Source organism: Panicum hallii, chromosome 6 (genome assembly GCF_002211085.1).
Source record: "Panicum hallii strain FIL2 chromosome 6, PHallii_v3.1, whole genome shotgun sequence".
Classification (NCBI taxonomy): domain Eukaryota; kingdom Viridiplantae; phylum Streptophyta; class Magnoliopsida; order Poales; family Poaceae; genus Panicum; species Panicum hallii.
This window is the reverse complement of record NC_038047.1, coordinates 36857298-36877169: the sequence shown is the minus strand read 5'-3', so window position 1 is coordinate 36877169 and position 19872 is coordinate 36857298. Positions and strand designations below refer to the sequence as shown.

At 46.9% G+C, this 19872-nt stretch overlaps 2 protein-coding genes across 3 annotated transcripts; one reads left to right on the top strand and one right to left on the bottom strand.

The window, feature by feature from the left end:
* Positions 1 to 8888: 8888 nt before the first annotated feature.
* Positions 8889 to 9975, bottom strand: LOC112897631 (2-oxoglutarate-dependent dioxygenase AOP3-like). 2 transcript variants are annotated; one of them, XM_025965977.1, is made up of 4 exons: positions 9907 to 9975; positions 9549 to 9815; positions 9335 to 9465; positions 8889 to 9257 (listed from the first exon to the last, which is right to left on the bottom strand). In XM_025965977.1, exons 2-4 carry the CDS (start codon positions 9613 to 9615, stop codon positions 9135 to 9137), a joined length of 321 nt encoding a protein of 106 aa, XP_025821762.1. In that variant the 5' UTR covers positions 9616 to 9815; positions 9907 to 9975; the 3' UTR covers positions 8889 to 9134. The 2 variants fall into 2 exon arrangements, with proteins under 2 accessions (XP_025821762.1, XP_025821763.1); XM_025965978.1 differs by having other exon boundaries at positions 9335 to 9815.
* A 6084-nt stretch (positions 9976 to 16059) lies between these two features.
* On the top strand, positions 16060 to 17664 carry LOC112897088 (probable inactive 2-oxoglutarate-dependent dioxygenase AOP2). The gene is made up of 3 exons (XM_025965284.1): positions 16060 to 16665; positions 16798 to 17122; positions 17218 to 17664. The coding sequence occupies exons 1-3, from the start codon at positions 16313 to 16315 to the stop codon at positions 17485 to 17487; spliced, it is 948 nt and encodes a 315-aa protein (XP_025821069.1). The 5' UTR covers positions 16060 to 16312; the 3' UTR covers positions 17488 to 17664.
* The last annotated feature ends 2208 nt before the right edge of the window (positions 17665 to 19872 follow it).

Sequence of the window (19872 nt, the reverse complement as noted above, 5' to 3'; positions counted from 1 at the left end):
TGGTGATCGGGTGATCTATTTGGAGGGGGTCCCTGTCTGCCCTTATATAGCCTGGGGGGACAGGTTTACATGAAAGTCCTAGTCGGGTACAAGCCCAAGAGTTCTACCCGAATACTTTTCGGGTAGTTTATTTCCTACTGTGTCCGACTAGTTTTACTACTATATGAGTAGTCCACTATGCTACGAGTAATTACAACAGATGTAGGGCGTGGGCTATGTTCCATCCCTTATCCTAGGAAATGTACGTTATGTGCACAGTCCTATGGGCCCCAGTCTGACAAGCCCCCGAGCTCTTCGTAGTCGAGTACTCCAGGCTTCTGAGTACTTCTAAAGGCGTCTTCGAGTTCTCCCGAACTCCATCTTGAAGGTGTCTTCCGAGTACTTCCTTGGCTACATTGAGGCTGTGAGGTGCTCTTGCCCCGAGTAGTTGTCAAGTCTTCTTTTTATATGGGGTGCAATTGAACTCATACTCCATATGAAGTAGTCCCTGAGCCTTAGATTGACTCGTAGAATCAGGCTGAGGGTCAATTTACTCTTCAGTCTTCTATCTTAATCTTCCAAAATATTTGAAAAATAAGTCGTTGATGACACTGTCCCGCAGCCCCCGAGCTTTGAATCCAAATCCCCAAGGTTTGGAATAAATGATCCAAAAGAATCGTGGCATGCAATATATGACGGTAACGATTTGAATCAGACACCATTGGGGTCCCATCAGCTGTAGAAAACTACATGGTGTCACAAGGTTGCAATAGAGAAGAACGATATTGTGCAACTGCTGGACCGATAAAAGTCTTGGCACTGTCTTAATCAAGTAAGATGAGAATTTCCTTTTTACCAATAGAACCCAGAAAACCTCATTGTCTTCCTTTTGACCTTGGATTCCTGAGTGGGACTATTCTGCATCATTATAATACAATCTTCAGTGACTTCCTGTTACCCATCACCAGAATCAGTGTCAGATGATCTATCCACCTGTAATAGATCCAACAGCTTCTGGAGCATGTGAATAAGCACTTGATCAGGGCACTTGTGGTTCCTACCAGTCCAATTTTCACCACGCATATAACAGAGGCCATTAGCCTTGCAATAAGCCATAAGTGCTGCCAGTTTTTCATCCCCAATGGTCTTGCCAGGCTTCTTCAATTCATCCTTCTTGAAAGGAGCTTTGGCTTTATCCCTAGCAGTGAAAACCCGATTGCTGGGTTTGGGCAGATCCTTCTGCTCATGCTTCCCATAATGATGCTTGGGAGATTCCAACTCCTCTTCCTGTAATAAGGCAAGAGCACTCGTAGTATCCACAGTTGTTGGGCGATGTAAAGCAATAGGAGCACGGATCTCGTCTTTCAACCCATTCAGAAAGGGAACAACAAAGAAGGTATAATCATAGTTGGGATTATACAACAGAATGTTGTGAGTCAACTGCTCAAACTTTGCATGGTACTCATCAACCGATGCAGTTTCATGCAGTGAATCTAATTGGATCATATGCAAGGAGTACTGGTCCCTATCAAAGCGCTCGCACACAGCCTTATGCAACTCCTCCCAACTACCAACTCTGCCACATCTCTCAAAGGTCTCCAGCCATGATTCAGCTGTGCCTAAGAAATTGAGAGCCGTGAAACGATGTTTCAAAGACTCACTCACACCATACACCTCAAAAAAGAGCTCACACTTGTCCTTCCACAATCTAGGGTTCGTACCGTCAAATTTAGGGAAATCCATTTTTGGTGTAGGACCCGAATGAACAGCAGAAGAACTTGACTCGGGAACGAAATTGTGCACACGAGATGAGGGATCGTGAGGCATACCCGTGACCAGGCGTGGCGGATGGGATCCCAGGATCCCTCCGCCAACATTCCGGTGCCCATGATCACTGCGGTGCCTACTGGGCCACTCCAAAGTCGGTGCAGAAAAGCTCGCCGCTTGTCCCGGAGCAAGGTTGAGGTCGAACGGGTCGGTCCACGCCGGGGGTGGTGGCGGGGGCAGCGGAGGCTGATGCGGAAGTGGCTGCGGCCGGGGAGGCAGCCAATTCCAACTGCTGCAGCCGTGATGTGTTGTCGTTCGCCTTGCTGAGTAGAGAGTCCATGGATGCGTCCGCGAAGGACTTCCATGCTTCCAATCCGGTGACCTTGTTGAGAACCTTCTTCATCATAAGATCGAAACTCTCGAACTTGGTCGCGAGATCCTCAAGCGGCAAAGCCATTTGAGTCTGAAGTTTGGTGGGCTTACGCGGAGGCGCCAGGGCACAATACTTGATGGATTGGAAAAAAATTTGGGGGATATGCGGGGGAGATGGCTCTGATACCAATTGTTATGATCTCACTCAGAAAGCTAGACAGAATCAGGAAGGGAAGGGTAGAATCAGGGAAAGAGTAGAGAGAATTTGGGTAGAGGTGTCGTCATAAGGAGGACGACGACAGCTTTCGATTCAGAAGTTCAGAATGTTTTACAAAAGTCAACTTCCCTATTTGGAGCTTGGCTATATAAAGGAATACAACTCGGCCGAAACGGCCCACTAGCCAGCCAAGGCGCACGGCCCAACTACTCCTCACATGAATCAAAGACGACGCACGCCATCTTCCGCTCCCTTCTCTCGAGCAGATGACGTGCCTTCCGGATCATGACACTGAGCTTGTCAAGCATTGCGGCCTCGTAGCTGGATCGGTGGTGGCGTTGTAGATGGCAGCAGCGTACGGAGGATTCGGTGGCATGCGAGCAGAGGCAACAGCCAACAGCAGATGAGAGGAGCGCGGGTGGAGGAGGCGGAGCACGCAAATGTGACGGTGTAACACCCTAATTTTCAAATTAAGAACCATAATAATTTTGCTAGATTCTTTTCAGGATCCATAAGATTTTCATTCAATTATTTTGATTTTAGAGCATTTGCCGTGAATTAACAATAATTTACTTAACTATAAAAAGAAATATAAGGAAATATAGGTCTTGTGCATTTTATGCCGCATTTGCATTGTTTTATTGCTTGTCTTCCATTTATATTTAAATTTTAAATTTAAATTCAAATGCACTCAAATGCATTTCTTTTTCTCCCTACTTTCCTATTTTGGCCCGGCCCACTCTCTCTTTCCTTTTCCCTTCTCTTCTTTTCTTCCCGCAAAGCCCAGCCCAACAACCTTTTCTTTTTTCTCTCCTCTCCACCGCGCGGCCCAACCCAGCAGCTGCTCCGCTGCTTCCTTCCCTAGCCCAACGACCCACCCGTGCGCCTCTCTCCTCTCCCTTCTCTCTCGCTGATAGGTGGGCCCCGCCTGTCGGGCTCATCTCCTACCTCGAGCCAGACTCGGGTTTGAACCCGAGTCCGACCGAGGCACGAGCCCCGCCTCCGCCCGCGCGACGCCTCGAGCCCGCACGCCAAGGCCCCTCGGCCGCCCCCATAAAGCTGCCGCACTGTGCCCTCAGTCCCGCAAAACCCGCAGCCGCCGCCTGATCCCGCAAACCCTAGCCGCCCAAGCTCGCCGATGCCGCACCTCGGCCACCCGCTGCTCCACCGCTCCGCCGCTTTCTGCCATCGCACAAGTGCCCTAGGAGCTCCGCGTTGCGGTAAGGAGCATCGCCGGTCCCTTTTCCCCTTTTTCCCCACCTTCCCGCACGCGCGATTGCTCGCCGTCGCCACCGTGCCGCGCGCCACCACTGTGCGTCCCTCTCCGGCCCCCGTCTCGCCAACCCGAACCCCTAGATGCATTCCCCGTAGCGTCCGCGTTCTCCCCGTGCAGCCCGCGCGTGAAACCGAGCCTGGACGGCCGTTTTCAGCCAAGTCCGCCGCCGCCGTACGTGCCGCCCCAGCCCTAGGATATTTTGTACTTTAGCCCCTGAGTTCTATCGAAATCAACCCGCAGTCCACGACAGTTCAAAAGTATTCACGAATAGATCATTTTTCTTCTGTTTAAGCCCCTATCTTTTTCTAAAATAGAACTCGCCATCCCTAGCCCTCTATTTTTCATTCTAAATCCTAGATTTAAGGTTTAATTATGTTTTAGCCGTCGGTTTCTTTGTTCAGAGCCCTTCTAGTTTCAAATCTTTTACGAATAAGCCCTGGAACCATATTTTAGCTATAACTTCTCCGTTTTAACTCCATTGTCATCGATTCTCGCGCTCACACGACCCTTGCAGTAGCTTTATAATATTGTTTTGCTCTGTTTATATTGTTTGGTGTACTGTTTCTTATTTATTATACTTATTTATTTATACGTACTTGTGTGTTACGATAGACGGTGCGCAGTTCAAGGGTTCGCAAGCGCAAGGCTTTGAAGATGTTCCTGAGCAGCAGTAGTACTTTGCCGAAGGCAAGTGGTCCTTAATCATATTTCGGTCCTAATAACTTTCTAAATATACACATTTACTTTATATGTATGCATGTGTCTATAATTTGATGGATCCCAAACTAAGAATGTGCCTAATTTCTTTTGAACTTTCTTGATTAAACCTGGGTTGTTATATTTATGTTGTAGCTACGCTAGTTGATTTTATTTAAACTTTGGTTGAATAATCTAAAAATCACGCTACACTTGTTTAAGTTCATGTTCTGGAATACCTTTATGGTGATAATTAAGATTATTGCATTAATTGGAAAATAATGCAACCACAATACTACATGTCTCTGGTCTTGCCTAATTAATTAGAAACTTTAGCTTGTAATGGTCTTACCGAAAGAGCATGAGGGGAGTGCGTTGATGGGGTATAACTCGGTGTCAGACCCGGGGCCACGGGGCTGTGTACATAGCGTAGTTTAAGAGATTAAGTCCGTCTTATCTCTTATTTATCTTGTTTATCTCTTATTTATTCCATTTAAATAGGAGATAAGACTAACTAATACAGAGGGAATCTACTCGAGGTATGTTCTGGTGTGATTCCTTAGCTGGTGTTGGTTAGTATCTTTGTAACCCTGCCCTCTCGGATATATAAGGGAGGACAGGGACCTCTCTCAAAAGACGATCCCTAGATCATTCTACACCAAAGGCAATACAAACCACCATACAGGACGTAGGGTGTTACGCATCTTGCGGCCCGAACCTGTCTAAGCTTTGTATTCCTTGCACCTTCGAGTTCCTGATCTTGGCGTCTCCTCACCCAAAACTTACCACCTTGGGTATATCCCTCGGTGGGCAGCCGGTTAAACACCGACACTCGGTCCTCTTGAGGCGTAGATACGATCCTGGTTAAGGCGTCTTCCTCGTTAGGAGGGTTATGACCACTGCGGCCTGAAACCTTAGCGGACCGTTGCAAGTTAGAGAATCTTTGTAAAGGTCTCGTAGCGAATTCCTGCCACTCACCTCGGAAGTGTGTAAGGGCTTTGCAAACCCGGGCATCAAGAGAAACATGAGTTGTGGGTAAAGTGTACAGCCTCTGCAGAGTGAAAACTGATATATCGGCCGTGCTCATGGTTAAGAGCGGTTTGGACCCTCATATGATAATTAAATTTAAAGATGATCTAAATTGAGATTCTTTATTTATTATTATTATTTTATCTTTTTTATTTATTTAAGGGTCGATATATACTCACACTTAGTTAATGTTTGCTAAATAAAATTTGATCAACTAAAAATACTTATCGCAGTCAAATCATATAAGTTTTTTCTTAAATTTGGCCTTGCATGTCATATAATTTACTCCACTTGCTGAGTATCAACCATAAGTGTACTCACGCTTGCTTTATTAAAACCAATGCTGCTCAGAACAAAATAGTCCGGAGTTCCCTGAAGATCTCGAGAAGTTCTACAGGTATGCCTCCCAGTCATCTGCCTGTGAAGTTGAAGTCCGCTGCTAGTTATAAACATTTATTTATTCGCTTAATATTAAGACTTTTGGTCATGTAATAAAGTACTATGATATTCTCATTCGTTATGATATTGTTTCGAGTATATAGTTATATCGTCTATCATATGTAAGATGCATTCAGTTTTTATTTCTTTTTAAAAAACCAGGTGTGTGACTGACCGTTCCACCGGACCCCATCGTCCTCGCATCGGAGGCACGTACCGTGTTCAACCGCCGCGTCATCTTCGCATCACCTGGGCCCTGGCAGCCCCTCCCCGCATCGTACTGCCGCCGTGCTCATCCTTCCCGACGGGCCTGGTTTGCTCCTGCTGGCGTTCGTCCGTGAACTGGAGCAACCATATGCCCGGATCCGATTTGGATAGCTTTCGATTTGGACCTAGGTACTCCAGTCCCAGCAGGCGTTCAATTGTTGCAGGTTTGATCCCTCTTATGCGCACACATGTACTACCAAGTTTTTGATACATTATGTTCTCCCTTCATCTTGGACTCTTGGCAGTACTTGCTCTTACCGATACGGTCGCTAATATCTATTGGTGTTTATCGCTTTATCCTCTAGAATATCTTTGTCCGGTTGTAGAGAATAAAATTTCACCACGTGCTGCTTTTGCTGATAAGGGGCAACCAGTCTAATGTGCTTGTGGATTTTGACATCAGCAATAAGGAGCTGCATTGTGTTCTTTCTGTGGTTACCTCCAGGGCCTCTTCTTTCTTTCTCGCTTTCTATGGCTATGTTCATCCTATGTATGTTTGCCTTGCTAAATTAGATTCTTGCAGGTAATCATGTGTGGTACTTCCCTAGCCTGCAGGTAATGTCTATGTGCTTAGTTTGCATTTTAAACTACTTAGTTGTGCATTATTATTCTTCACTTTATCTTTTTCTGGTCGTGCTGCATTTGCATCACAAACTTTGAGTCCCATTTTGTTTTTATTCCTATAGATTCCGAGATCAGTACTCTGACTACCATTGTTTCAGATCCTAATAATTTTTCCAAAAAGGGTGCCAATGTTTTACAAGCATTTGCCTATTCAAGGCTTATTAAGATCATGTTTTCAGATGTTATGGCAAGGAGGGTCAAGACCTGGAGCTACTGCCTGGACATCATATTAGATTATAGAATTTCAGTGAGATCATGTAGTGTGATGTGAGAAATGCCTTTGTTGCCCGTTACCATGGACGAATGACAAAGACAGACCAAGTAGCAGTAATTGTAGGGTCGTGGCACTTCGCACTGTTATATTATTTGATCCAATTCAAGCTTTCAAATTTATGTCAATTTGTGAGAAACCAAACTACCGGGTTGTACTCCATTTACTTGTACCAAAGAAGGAACCAAGTTGAACGAGGTTCCTCTGCTCCATTTTGGTAAATGATTTGTGCGTTGATTTGGTACAAATTTGGTTTGTTGTATGTATGGACACAACACACAAGCTTATTAAGGATGCGTGGCAGTTATTTTGAAAAAAAATTGTTTTCTGAATTTTGTGAGAACACATACGTGCCGTATCAGATAAGTATGGCTACTCGTACATTAATTTGTTGGGATTTACGTGATCGAGTTATGGACGGAGAGCTGATCCAACTCGCATACAGTATGGACTAAAATCCACCTATAATAATATAAGTCGGACCAACTAAAAATTTAGATGAAAACTTTACATGCTCTAGAAATAGGTACAGATAAGATGCTTCTTTTGGTTGTTGGCCAACAGATTGCGATGTGTGGTTGGTGGCTGAGTTGGTGTAGAACTACGAAGCTGCCATCCTTGCTGGCGGTGAACGGTGATTTTGAAACAAATTTTTAGCCATAGTGCAATTTTAGTTATACTAATAAATCCAGCTAGCTCATTCTTCTTTAGAAACTATATCTTGCGGTATGTATATTTTAATTTTGTTCTTTGTCTTTTTTCTACTACTTTCTTGGTCTCTAGGCTTCTAGCACCTGTAAAGCGAAATTTTGTCCATAGTCATTCATGTTGATGTCTAGCAGAACCATATTTTTATCAAGCTTTTAATTTTTTAACACTAATTAATACGGTATTTATCAAGATATACTCCGGAGTATAAAATTTCAAAAAAAATTACGTTGTCGCCAGCCGGTACGACGAAATTACGTTTCATTAGCCCGCTGGACGAAATTGTAAGCGGGCCGTTCGCAGTAGTATATTTGGCCCATTAATACTCTACTGGACATTCGGCCCGTGCGGCGACAACTTGCAAAGAACGTTCACTTGGGCTCAGACACGGAAGAGAGGCCTTCAATGCGTGTCGGGCCGAGAGGTGCTGCTTTTCGGGAGAGAAACGCCGCAGCTTGGATTGGAACCCTTTGCCGGCAAGGATAGCTAATGCCAGCTCGACAAAGCAAGGTAAGGTTTACTTGCTCAGTTGCTCTGGCGATGGGTGCTCGATTTGGGTAGCTAGAAGTTGCCTCAAGCTTGATTTGCAGGCTGAAAGTGCCAAGCTCCAGCGGCAGAAAGCTCGGCGTCGAGGTTGACCGTGGGGAGCTCGATTCCGGTGACGAGGATCAAAGATTTGGGTGACGGAATAGTACAGTTCCCGCATATGGAATTTTTTTTAAAAAAATACAGTATAAACGTAGATGCTAAATATAAGCACGCACACTTATCCCTACAAATATACATACATAATCGTACTCTATAAGCAATCTTCGAGAGACTGAGCCCTGTAGGATTGATGAAATTATTACAAAGCTGAGTTCTCTCAGTGGACACATCACCTACCTCTGTGTACATACACAAGTTGAGTTTTAAGTTAAAATTTTATAGGGGCTAGGATAGAGAACGTGATGCTTTATGTTAAGAAAAATACATTAATAAATTTCATAACTATTTTCATGGGATAGAAAAAATTTAAATAGAATTGATCTTGGAGATACAAAACTGCATGAAAAGTAATAGTGGAAATTTCTCACGTATTTATAAATTATATCGCAAAATTTGAAAAAAAAAACCTCAACTTGTGCGCAGAGGGGGGAAAAGAGAAATCTCATTAAGTAGCTTGGCCAACAAAAATGACTCAAGTTAGTAGATCGAGCGTGGTTAAGCAGATAAAGTGTATCCACGAGTGTAGCAAAATGTACTTTTTCCAAAAAGGTAGTTCCTCGAATAATCGTGGGAAACCCAGGCAACATGGGTCGGTGGCCACGAACAGTCATGAAGGAGAACTGATCCTGAACAGAGTAATGGAGACAAGAGACGCACAGTTCAACAATTTCACTGCTTATCTTTGGGTGCTCCGCAGAAGGCCTGCAACGGGTCGCTTAGCTTGCGCCCATCTCCGGCGAACCGGAAATCAACGTAGTCACTGAAGCTGCAGTGGTTGTACACTACAGCGGGCGCACCGTGGCGCCTTCCTTGGGCGTGGACACGAACAGCGCCGATAGCCGCTCCCGGTCGTTCGGCGTCCTGACGCGGTGGACGCCGGCCGGCACCTTCCCGTTTGTCACCACCTGCACACAGCAACGAGTGGTGTCACCACCGCGCGGCCCAGTACACGTAGATTTCCATGGAAAGCCCACCACCGCACCGTGAGCAGCTCGCCGGCGACGACGGTGACCATGTCGTGCTCCGGGGGAACCGCGACCCAGCTCCTGTCCCCGACCTGCACCTCGAGGCCTTCGACGTCGTGCTGCACGACCATGGTGCACACGGGCGGAGCTGGCACACGAAACCACCGATGTTAGCTCTGTGTTCCAATGCTGTGCTCCACGTATGAACAGTGCAAAATAGTGATTCCTCACTAATTTTGCACGAAATCATCGATATCAGCTGACATCGATGAATATGTGTAGCTCCACCCCCGTGCATTCCCTGTGGGGTTGCATGGACAGGCCGGTCGTCGTCCCCGTCTCGGACAGCGAGCCGTAGTGCACCAGCCGGACGTTGTAGGCGAGTGCTTAGAGGTGCGACTCGAGGTGCTCCGCTGGACGCCCAGGCTCTCCAGGATCATCGTGCCCAACTTCCGCTGCAGGTCCTGCATGTTCTTGGCAAACCTGGCAACCGTGTCGCTGCACTCCGGCCGGTCACAAGGCAACGTAAAAATCTTCGTCTTCTTCAGATCCATTTCTGCGCTCAAAGAACCGGACCAAGAGGACATACCAGAACGCAGGATTGCCGTGTGACCAGAGGTTGTCTCCCAAGTTGCGCACGCCGCCGCCGTGGGCGGCCTCCCAGACGCGCGCCCGCGTATGGGCCTCCGCCCGATGTACCCGTTGACGGCGCCGGAGACGAGCCTCCGCTTGAGGTCCCGCGGGAGCGCGAAGAACTCCGGCATGGCGCGGCTGAACAAGGCCTCGCGGAGGTCCGCGCCGAGAGCGTCGTGCTTTGACGACGACGGTGCCGACGGCCTCCATGGACGCGGCCACCGCGGCCCGGGCGTCCTACCACCCCGGAGCGCCGGTTTTATGGGGCATTCGGGAGTAGTTGTTCGTGTAAAAATGACATGAAAATACAGTTCAGAACTAAGACTTTCACCACGAGTCTCAAAGATCACCGCGCATGGTTGGTGAAGCATAGGAGGAGACCCTCGTAGTAGATAAAGGTTTTTCCAGTTTTATTGGATCGGATCACAAGCACGCACCCTGTGAACGGCCAAGGATGAAAACGGTCGGAAACCATGGTGAAAGGCTCCATCACTTTCACTTTCATATTTTTCATCGAAAACGAAAGCAATAGGATATTATCGGAAATGAAAACGGTATTGGTATTACGGTAATTTCGGAAACGAAAATATACGATGATCGAAACCTATGGAAATAATATTTTAAAAAATGATAAATAATGTCAAATCATAGAGCACAACTCTAGCCATATGACTTGACACATTTCATGCACAAATACTGATGGTTAAGATGTTAATCTAAATATACATCCATCCATGATATGTATCTTATTTCATAGTACTAAAAATTTAGACATTAATCCCACCATCCAAGAAACTATTTATAGTCCTGTGAATTCAGATCTCTAGGTTGTGATTTAGGTTTAGGATAAATGAGTCATGACTCTCAAAAATATAGATATGACATTCTAAAAATATAGGTAGCAGGGGTGCTGGTATTGTACGTGGATACGGTATTTATATCGGTAAAATATGGTAGAATATCCTGAAAATACGATAGATCTCGAAAACAATCGGAGGATGCTCAAATCATTTCGTTTTCACTTTCATATTATATTACGATTTTTGTTTTTGTTTTATCGATAATCATTTTTAAATTTTCGTTTAGCCTTAGAAGTTGATAAAATCTCGAAAACGATTCTCGAAAATCAGAAATTAGCATTTTCGTTTTCATCCCTACGAACACAGATTCTTGCTATGTGATGCAGCAATGAGATATTTCGAGATATTAAAATCGGGTTTGTTTGGATGCGAACCCTGACTGGCCGAGCTAAATTTTGGCCGTTGACTGACTCCGGTCCAGACATTTGGGTTGCTGCCAGATTTTGGCATGCCTAGGTACGACCGTTGGCGCAAGATGTGAAAAAGCGCGCCCACAGGCAGCGGCCGACGTATTGGCCAGGCGAGCCCGCGGTGGCATCCAAACAGGCGTAGGTCTTCACCCGCATTGATAGCGGGTACTTTCTCCGTTCTAAAATGTTAGGTTATTTTAATTTTTTAGATTTATAAATTTTATTATTTATCTAGACATCCATTATATCTAGGTGAATCTAGAAAATCCAAAACGACCTACATTTTACAACGGAGGGAGTATAATCATCTGGGTTAATTATCCAAACTATTGCTTGGTAGTTGGTCCTCATCATGGTTATAAATTGTAGCACAATTGTCTATTAAACGATGACATGGAACTGTATAAATTTGTATATATGTAAGATAAAGTAGGGTGCATTGTGAGAAATCTGAATGGATGTCCTATATTGTCCCTAGACAATTTCTTCTACTTCCCATACCTGAGTTTTGTCTTTCACTTAATTTTCACCATCCTCTTCAACTCCAGCGAGATCCGATTCACCCCCTCTCTTCCATCTTGGGCAAGACTGGGTTAGGAATTTGGGGCTTTAAAGGGGCAAAAGGAAAGTTGGCCTGTGTTAGAGGTGGATGATGAGAGTGACTGGATGCGGGGTGGAGAGGCAAGTATCACTGAGACACCAACTAGACGATCAGTAGGCAATAATTAAATATGTTCAAGTCAACTACAGAGAGTTTTGCATTTCCCCCTTTCTATGATAACTTTTTTTGTTTACAGTGGCATGCGAGCTTATTTCTTTTCTATGCGAGGGTAACTTTTTTATTTTGTTGGGAGCAAGCCAAACCATTCAGAAATGCATGGAGGATGGAAACAGATTACCTACGGCGCTTGATGGAGATTATTATGAATCTTGAGCTGACGTCACTTCAAGATTTAATTAAAACTGGTTTATTTTCTAATAACTCCGGTGTAAAACACAGCAAGACCAAGGTAACGATGAGGCGTGAACAGTAGTGAAACTATACGTAATATTTTCTTTTTGAAAACAAACTATGAGTGATACCAATGTGAAGGCTGCTAACTGCTCATAAATTTTATTCAAATATTTTTCAGTGTTGGCACTCAAGGATTTGTAGGAGAAAATGACACTGTACACATCGAAACTTAATGGATGTTAGAATTATATGCTCAGATTATGCTCACAGTATACCCCAACCTACTAAGGGGCTGTTTGGGATCCAGATTAATTTTTAGTCCCGTCACATCGGATGTTTGGATATTAAAATATTAAATATAGGCTAATTATAAAACTAATTATATAAATGGAGATTAATTCGCGAGATGAATCCATTAAGCCTAATTAGTTCATGATTTGGTAATGTTGTGTTACAGTAAATATGTGCTAATGATGGATTAATTAGACTTAATATATTCGTATCATGAATTAGTCTCCATTTATGCAATTAGTTTTATAGTTAACTTATATTTAGTCCACCTAATTGATATCCAAACATCCGATAGGATCCGAACTACAAATTAGTCCATGAATCCAAATAGCCTCTAAGCTGAGCATATCAGTTTGTTAGGTTCTTTCCCTTTCTACGATCCGGAATTCCCAGCAAATCCTTGACTCCTCGAATACGATGGGATTTCACACCTGGCGAATCTTTCACTCTACCTCCTCTGACTAAGACTATAGAATGTTCCTGCGAATTATGACCTTTGCCTGGAATGTGAGCAAATATATCACGTCGATTGCTCAACCGTACTTTTGCTATCTTACGTAGAGCTGAATTATTACGGAGTGTGAGTCTCCTAGGGTGCAAGTGCTCATATTTTCTTAAATTTATTTTATAAATAAATAATACTATTTGTAATGGTAGATGATGAATTTAACGATATCGATTTAAACGGTAACGACTCTAATCTGAGCAGAAAAGACAGCAATCAGGGGTGAAGAACCTACCACCCTCGCCTTGGTCAAAATTTGGGAAGATGCTATTAAGATTCAAATTCACCAGCCAGGAGACTCCACAGCGTTTCAAATGGAGATCAAATTTCTGGCTTTCGTGATCTTATTTCATTAACATGGTGATTGGCTTCCTCATTTTAGCATGTATAGAAGCTAAACATCTTTTTTTTCCAAAAAAATATAACTATGGACGCGACACTCCCATGGTCCGACGAACCACAACTATTTGGCACAAGCTTGCGCAATTGCTATAATGAAAGAAGCTGCCAAGTCGTGACGTTACTGTAAAACAAAACTGAAATCTGCTAAGAGTCAGTAAAAGTTGGATGACAGAGCCCACATTATTTTTAAGATTTTTACGGTGCATAATATTAATGTGTACTACTGTTTGAAAATAGTTAATATATAGGGTTAATTTAATATGTGCCATTATAATTATCGTAGTTTGGAGATATAGCATTCTATTCATCATATCATAAATATGCTACTACAATTTTACATTTCTCGAAGATATGCCAGTACTAACTTCTTCGGTGTGTTTATAAAGATATTTGGACCAAAATGCCCTCTTTTCTCATCACGTTGCTCTGCTCGTCCCCAAAACTGCCGAGACCCACCGCACATAATTCGTGTGCTCCACTCCACCGCTCCTTGATTCCACCCATCAATAGCTGCGTCACACACTCCTGCCCTCTACAAGCAAATATAAGCCCCCTCCGTCACCTCTCCCCTGAGAATTGAATGATTTCCGGCCACCATTGCCGCAGCACAAGCTTCGCCACCAACCTCAATCCCGCTGGCGAATCTCCAAGGATTTCAAATCGCCTCCATCCACACCTGCCCTACCTTCCCAGCTCCACCATCAACCCTCCACAACGAGCCACAAGCACCACCTCGCCAGGAATCGCTGGTTTTCCACAAGCCATGCTTGCTACTGCCGCCATCGGTGCACCCACACCGATGAGCACCCTCCAGCCCTCCCCTTCGCTCGAAGACCCTTCAAACCAGGTGTGCAAGAGGCTCCTTGGCCCTCAACGCTTTGCACCATCCCCTTCGCGCCGTGCCGCACGCGATGCACCCGCGGTGGCGGCGCTGGCCGCCTGGCTCGTGGTTGCCAATGCCACGAAGGCTAGTGACAACATTGAGGCCATCCTCTCCTCCCCATCGCCGTCCTCCACGGGAAATGGTAGTGCGGGCCACGACTGCGAGCCACAGCAGCGCGCCGGCATTGAGGGCAGTCCTCGGCGTGGCGGCGGCGTCGCGGGCCCCCGAGTCCTTGGCCCTGGTGGCGCCAAGCTTGCCCCTTCGCTCTGCTGTTGGTGGAGCCCTGGAGGAGCAGTGCCTTGGCCTCGGCAGGGAGAAGGAGGGGCGGGCGCGGTGGCACGAGAGTGCAGTTTGAGACGCCCGCCGGGAACGCGAAGAGGAGGTGGCAACGCGTGCGGCCGAGGGCCGGGGAGCGGGGATGCGCGCGGGGCACGGAGGAGCGCAACCGCGAGAGGGAGGGAGCGGCCAGGGGGGACCTCCCCTCCGCGAGAGCTAGCAATCGAGCGGCAATCGGAGTGCTGGACGCCACGGAGAGAGAGAGAGAGAGAGAAGAGAGAGAGAGAGAGAGAGAGAGAAGAGAGGGGATGACATGAAGAAGAAACCTGGGGTATTTTGGTCCATAAATTTTAAGAACCATGTTGAAGGGATAAGTACGTCGAAAGGGTAAGTAGTGGTGTGTTTTGAAGAATTGTAAATTTGTAATGGCACGTTTGCAATATGATAAAAAGTAATGGCAAATCTCTGAATTCGAACAATTGTAATGGCACATATCTAATTAACCCAAATATCTAAGCATTGCATATCCAAATTAATATACTTCTAAAAAAGCTTATTAGTAGTAGGGCAGTATAGTTATACTTCTAAAAAGCTTATTAGTAGTAGGATAGTATAGGTGAGTAGTATAGATGGTACAGGGGTATTATTAGAAAAGACTTTAGGGACATAAGGACCTATTTACTTTATCTATCTTTTTTTTATTTTCTTCATATTCATTTATACTTTATTTGTTCACTTCTTCCTCATTTAGCTCCCGACCAGGCTGGTAGGGTTTTCGGACCCACGCCTGACACGCCGCCGAGGAGGTGGCCGGCGTTTGCCTCCGGCTGAGAAGGCCAATCCGCGCGTGATGCTTCCAGATCCGGTATGGCAGCTCGGGGCTAGGGAGGGCATCTCTTGGAGACGGCATTGACATATTTTAGATAGAAGGGAGTGGCCTTATTACAAAGCAGTAGGGGTAGCTTCTATGGTTAGGATCCAACTAACATTAGGTTTAATGTCTTGCATGTCACAATAATGTGGCTATTTCTTTTCAGCGATGTGTCTATTGATACCGACATGTTTATGACAGCTACTAATCTCAAGATCTATAATTCCAGTCACATAAAAGACAGTCATAATCATATATATGTATGCACTTTTGTATGGGTAAGTCAGTACTATATTTGAAAAGAAAATAGTTGCCATTCGACACTACTTGGTCCAATTTGTTTTAGTTTCCAGCTGATTTTATAGGTTTGATTTTGAGAAATTCAAAACTCAGAATGGTCTGAGTTTTGAGAATGGTCTGAGTTTTGAATTTCTCAAGCCTTCAATTCTCGATTATTGGCCGGAGGATGGAGGAGGTTGGAGTGTCAAATCCGAGTTACGTACGGCGCCAGCCTAATACAAACATACTTGCAAGTCGGAGCTCTCTCCCATGAAGTCTCCAAGATAAGAAATTTCAGGTACCGACTTGTTTTAAGTGCCTTGTACTACTGATTCTGAAACGCACAGAATTTTGTTTCTTGTGCTGTTAGTGCACCTTGCGTGTTCAAAAGTTGGAGAAAGTTGACACAAAAACAAAAGTTTGCTGAGCTGCCCACCAGGCCACGAGGAGCACGATTCGCTCGTCCGGGTGCAAAAGGCCAAGCCCCCCAGCGGCGTCACATGATGAACTGATCCACCGCACCCTGTTGACTTTCTGCAGCTGCGTGCCTGCGTCGTCACATCACCGCGAAGCAAGATCCAGCAGAAAGCCAACACAGAGGCGCCCGTGATCCGGCGGAAGGCGCGAGCCATGGAGATCGCCACGGTGGACGTCCGCGGCGTGGAGCCCGGCGGGCCGGGGTGGGCGGCCGCCCGCGACGCGGTGACCGCGTCCATGGTGGCGCACGGCTTCGTCGTCGTCGCGCACGGCGCGCTCGGCCCGGACCTCCGCCGGGCGCTGTTCGCCCGCGCCCTGCCGGAGATCTTCGCGCTCCCGCTCGAGGCCAAGAAGCAGACGGTGTCCGCCAAGGGGCAGTTCAGGGGCTACATCGGCCAGCTCCCCGGCATGAACTGGGAGAGCCTCCGCGTCGATGAGCCCACCAACGCCGCCAGCGTCCGCGGCTTCGCCGACCTCCTCTGGCCGGACGGCAACCCGGAGTTCTGGTGAGACCACCCGCTAGATCCTTTTCCGCCTATCTTTTAATTTGCTACCACCTTGAGACGCTCTCGTTCTGTTCTGAATTGGGGAGAACAAATTAAAATCGATCCCTTTTCTTCGTGATGTGCTACGCCCAGCGAGACGATCGTGTCGTTCGCCAAGAACATGCTGAAGCTGGAGGAGATGGTGGAGACGCTGGTCCTGGAGGGCCTCGGCGTCCGGGGAGAGGGCGTCCGCGCCCACTTCGACATGCTCGGCCACGGCATCCGGCTGTCGCACTACGGCGCGCCGCCGGACACGGAGGCCGCCATCTCCATGCAGGCGCACTACGACGACAGCATGGTCACCACGATCGTGCAGCACGAGGTGGAAGGCCTTGAGGTGCACGTCGGGGACGGGCGCTGGGCCGCCGTCCCTGCCGAGCCCGGCACCTTCGCCTTCGTCGCCGGCGAGCAGCTCAGGGTACGATACGATTAATCTATCACCCTCCTCTCGCTCGGGGCCGGCCGTCGCGATTATTCCTGGACTGAGTTGCTGCGTACCCGTCGCGCGCGCAGGTCGCCACCAACGGGCGCGTGCCGGCGTGCCTCCACCGCGTGCGGACGCCGAGCAACCGCGAGCGGTTCACGGTGCTGTTCGGCCGCCGGCAGAAGGACGGCGTCGCGGTGCGCGCGCTGGACGACCTCGTCGACGCGGAGCACCCGCTGCTGTACAACCCCCTGAGGCACGAGGAGTACTCCAAGTGGCGCTACTCCGAGGAAGGGCTCAAGTTCGAGGATCCACTCAAGGTGTTCTGCGGTGTGGAGAAGGTCGGAGCCATGGTCTGATGGAAGCTTGCATGTCAGCTCGTCGATCCGTTCGGAAGTCGCCATTGTGAATAAATGTGCTGTACTGTTATCCAGTGCTCTATTGAAACTTGTGACCAATAATTATCATCTTACAAACAGAAACTGAACTTTATAAATTCAGAAGTGATGAGAGTATATTTGTCTTTGAAAACAAAATTATCTGTTATAGAGCACTGATAGTGCCTGAAGCCCTCCGATGGAAAGCTTCTCATTGGACAATTTGGGGCAACATATGCAGCCGTGGCGGAGCCAGCAACAAATTTACGGTGTGGTGAGTGCATGACACAAACTAAAACGCAAGATACAAATCAAAACACCATAGAGATTATAGATGTTACCTCTTATATGATGCATTAAAATTACTTGCGAGCAGTACAATCCACATAAACATATCAATAAACGATGAACCTGCAAATTTAAGACATAGTTAGTGATCAAAACTAATTTAACATGTATAGAAAAAAATTCATAACAAAACTAGAATATGCATACCAATCAAGATCTAGGAAATTGCATTTTCCTGTCTTTCTTTTTTTGAAATGCCTTTTTAATTTGTTGAAGATCAAGACCTTTGAATATTTCTCTTTCGATGTAATACAGCATCAAATTATCAACACTCAACAACAATTTAAGTTCTTGAAGGCTTGAAGCTTTGCAAAATTGCAACTCCAACAGCCCTGTTATTCCCAAATCCTAAAGACCCAATTACCCAAACGGGCTGCAGCCTGCAGGAGTGCAGCTGTGCAGGCGTGCAGCCGTGCAGGGGCTGGGGGCTGGGGCGGCGCCGGGCCGCGGGCCGCGGGGGGGGGGGAGCAGGGGCAGCACGCAAGGGGCAGCGGTGGCGGCGCGGAGGCCGGAGGGGGTGGGGCCGTGGGGGGCCGGGGGAGAGAGGGGGCGGCGGCGGGGGGGTGGGGGGAGCAGGGCTGCGGCGCGCGGGGCTCGGGCCTCGGGGGGAGCAGGGCGGCGTCGCGGGGGGAGGGGGGGAGCAGGGCAGGGGCGCGGCGCACGGCGGCGCTCGGGCCTCGGGGGGAGCAGGGCAGGGGCGGGCGAGCGGCGGCGCTCGGGGGGGGGGGGAGGGGGCAGGGCGGCGGCGCTGGGGGAGCAGAGCCGGAGCAGCGGGCGGCGGGAGCAGGCGCAGGGCGGGCGGGCGGCCTAAAAAATGTTGGTACCGATTCGCGTAGGTACGGCAACTGCCATACGTTACCACATTAGATCCTTCAACTCGGGCAACAAAAAAGAACCAACAGTTGCAGCAGAACTGTGATATGATCTAAGAGGGGGTCTTCAGAAAAAATTCATTCGGAATGGGAGTTGCAAACTATTCTAGGCCAATAAAATATGCACGACAAATTCTAGAGCAAAAGCTCAAAAAACAAGTGGTCCTGAAGATTAAAACAGAGCACTAATATGCCAAAGTTTGTAACACATCATAGTCGCCATAACACCGGGAAAGTTGTCCAAGAAAAGTGTTGGCACATAACTAGCAACAGATACCACCAAAAAAAAAGGCAAAAGGTCTAGTTTATGACGAACGATGCCTCCAGGTGATACGTCTAGTACTGGTTCCTCCTCTTGGTTGGGTTTTCTCTTGGTTTTTTTTTTAAAGAGGCCATAACACCTCCCGTCTCGAAGAAGCTGGTGGGGAGCTCGATTCCGGTGACAAAGACCAAGATTTGTGTGATGGATACCTCAGTTCCCGACTTCACGTGGCCAGGAGCTGAATCTCAGCGGCCGTATAGTGTACTGTCACTGGATGTAGAAACAAATTTTCCAGAACATTTTCCCCCCAAATTTGACCTATTTTTTAGCCATGTACTGCTGCTATCTAATTACCACTTTTCTTTTTTGACATTACATTTGCAGGTCATCGAAGTATTCAACAAGAGGGAAAAAGCATATTTGCTGTATAGATTTTTGTGCAGTTTTCATTCACATCTGCACGGGAAAAGCATTTTTTCTAGAATAAGTTGAATGATGTTTCTAGTTTGGTTTTATGCCGTCGTTCGGTAGGCCACACCAAACTCAGTTGGGTTTGCCTCACTCCATCTGTCGCTGGAAATACTGAAGGAAGAGGGTGAAACGTCATGGAAAGAAAGTCGGAACTTGAGGCTTCTTTCAATCGTAAAGTCCCACTGTCATCGATGCTCACTGTGGGCTTCCAAGACCAATGCCTTTTGATGTAACGTTAGTTTGAGAGTCTCCATGACGAGTTTAGGATTTTCTGATGGAGTCCGATTTTTTGGGAAGTTGTTTCTTTACCTCAACGAGACTCCCTCACTGATGAGTCCATCGCTATTGGACCTACACGTTAGTTGGAGTGTCTCCATGCAATTATTGTAAAAAAAAATTCACTTGATTTTCTGG

Bases quoted from the DNA above. Each gene is read 5' to 3' on its own strand.
- LOC112897088 (XM_025965284.1), top strand. From the start codon at position 16,313: ATGGAGATCGCCACGGTGGACGTCCGCGGCGTGGAGCCCGGCGGGCCG. The intron at 16,666-16,797 runs GTGAGACCACCC...TGCTACGCCCAG, and splicing joins GACGGCAACCCGGAGTTCTG to CGAGACGATCGTGTCGTTCG. The intron at 17,123-17,217 runs GTACGATACGAT...TCGCGCGCGCAG, and splicing joins TCGCCGGCGAGCAGCTCAGG to GTCGCCACCAACGGGCGCGT.
- LOC112897631 (XM_025965977.1), bottom strand. From the start codon at position 9,615: ATGCACGGGGGTGGAGCTACACATATTCATCGATGTCAGCTGATATCG. The intron at 9,466-9,548 runs GTGAGGAATCAC...TTCGTGTGCCAG, and splicing joins GATGATTTCGTGCAAAATTA to CTCCGCCCGTGTGCACCATG. The intron at 9,258-9,334 runs GTGCGGTGGTGG...TGCTGTGTGCAG, and splicing joins TCGCCGGCGAGCTGCTCACG to GTGGTGACAAACGGGAAGGT.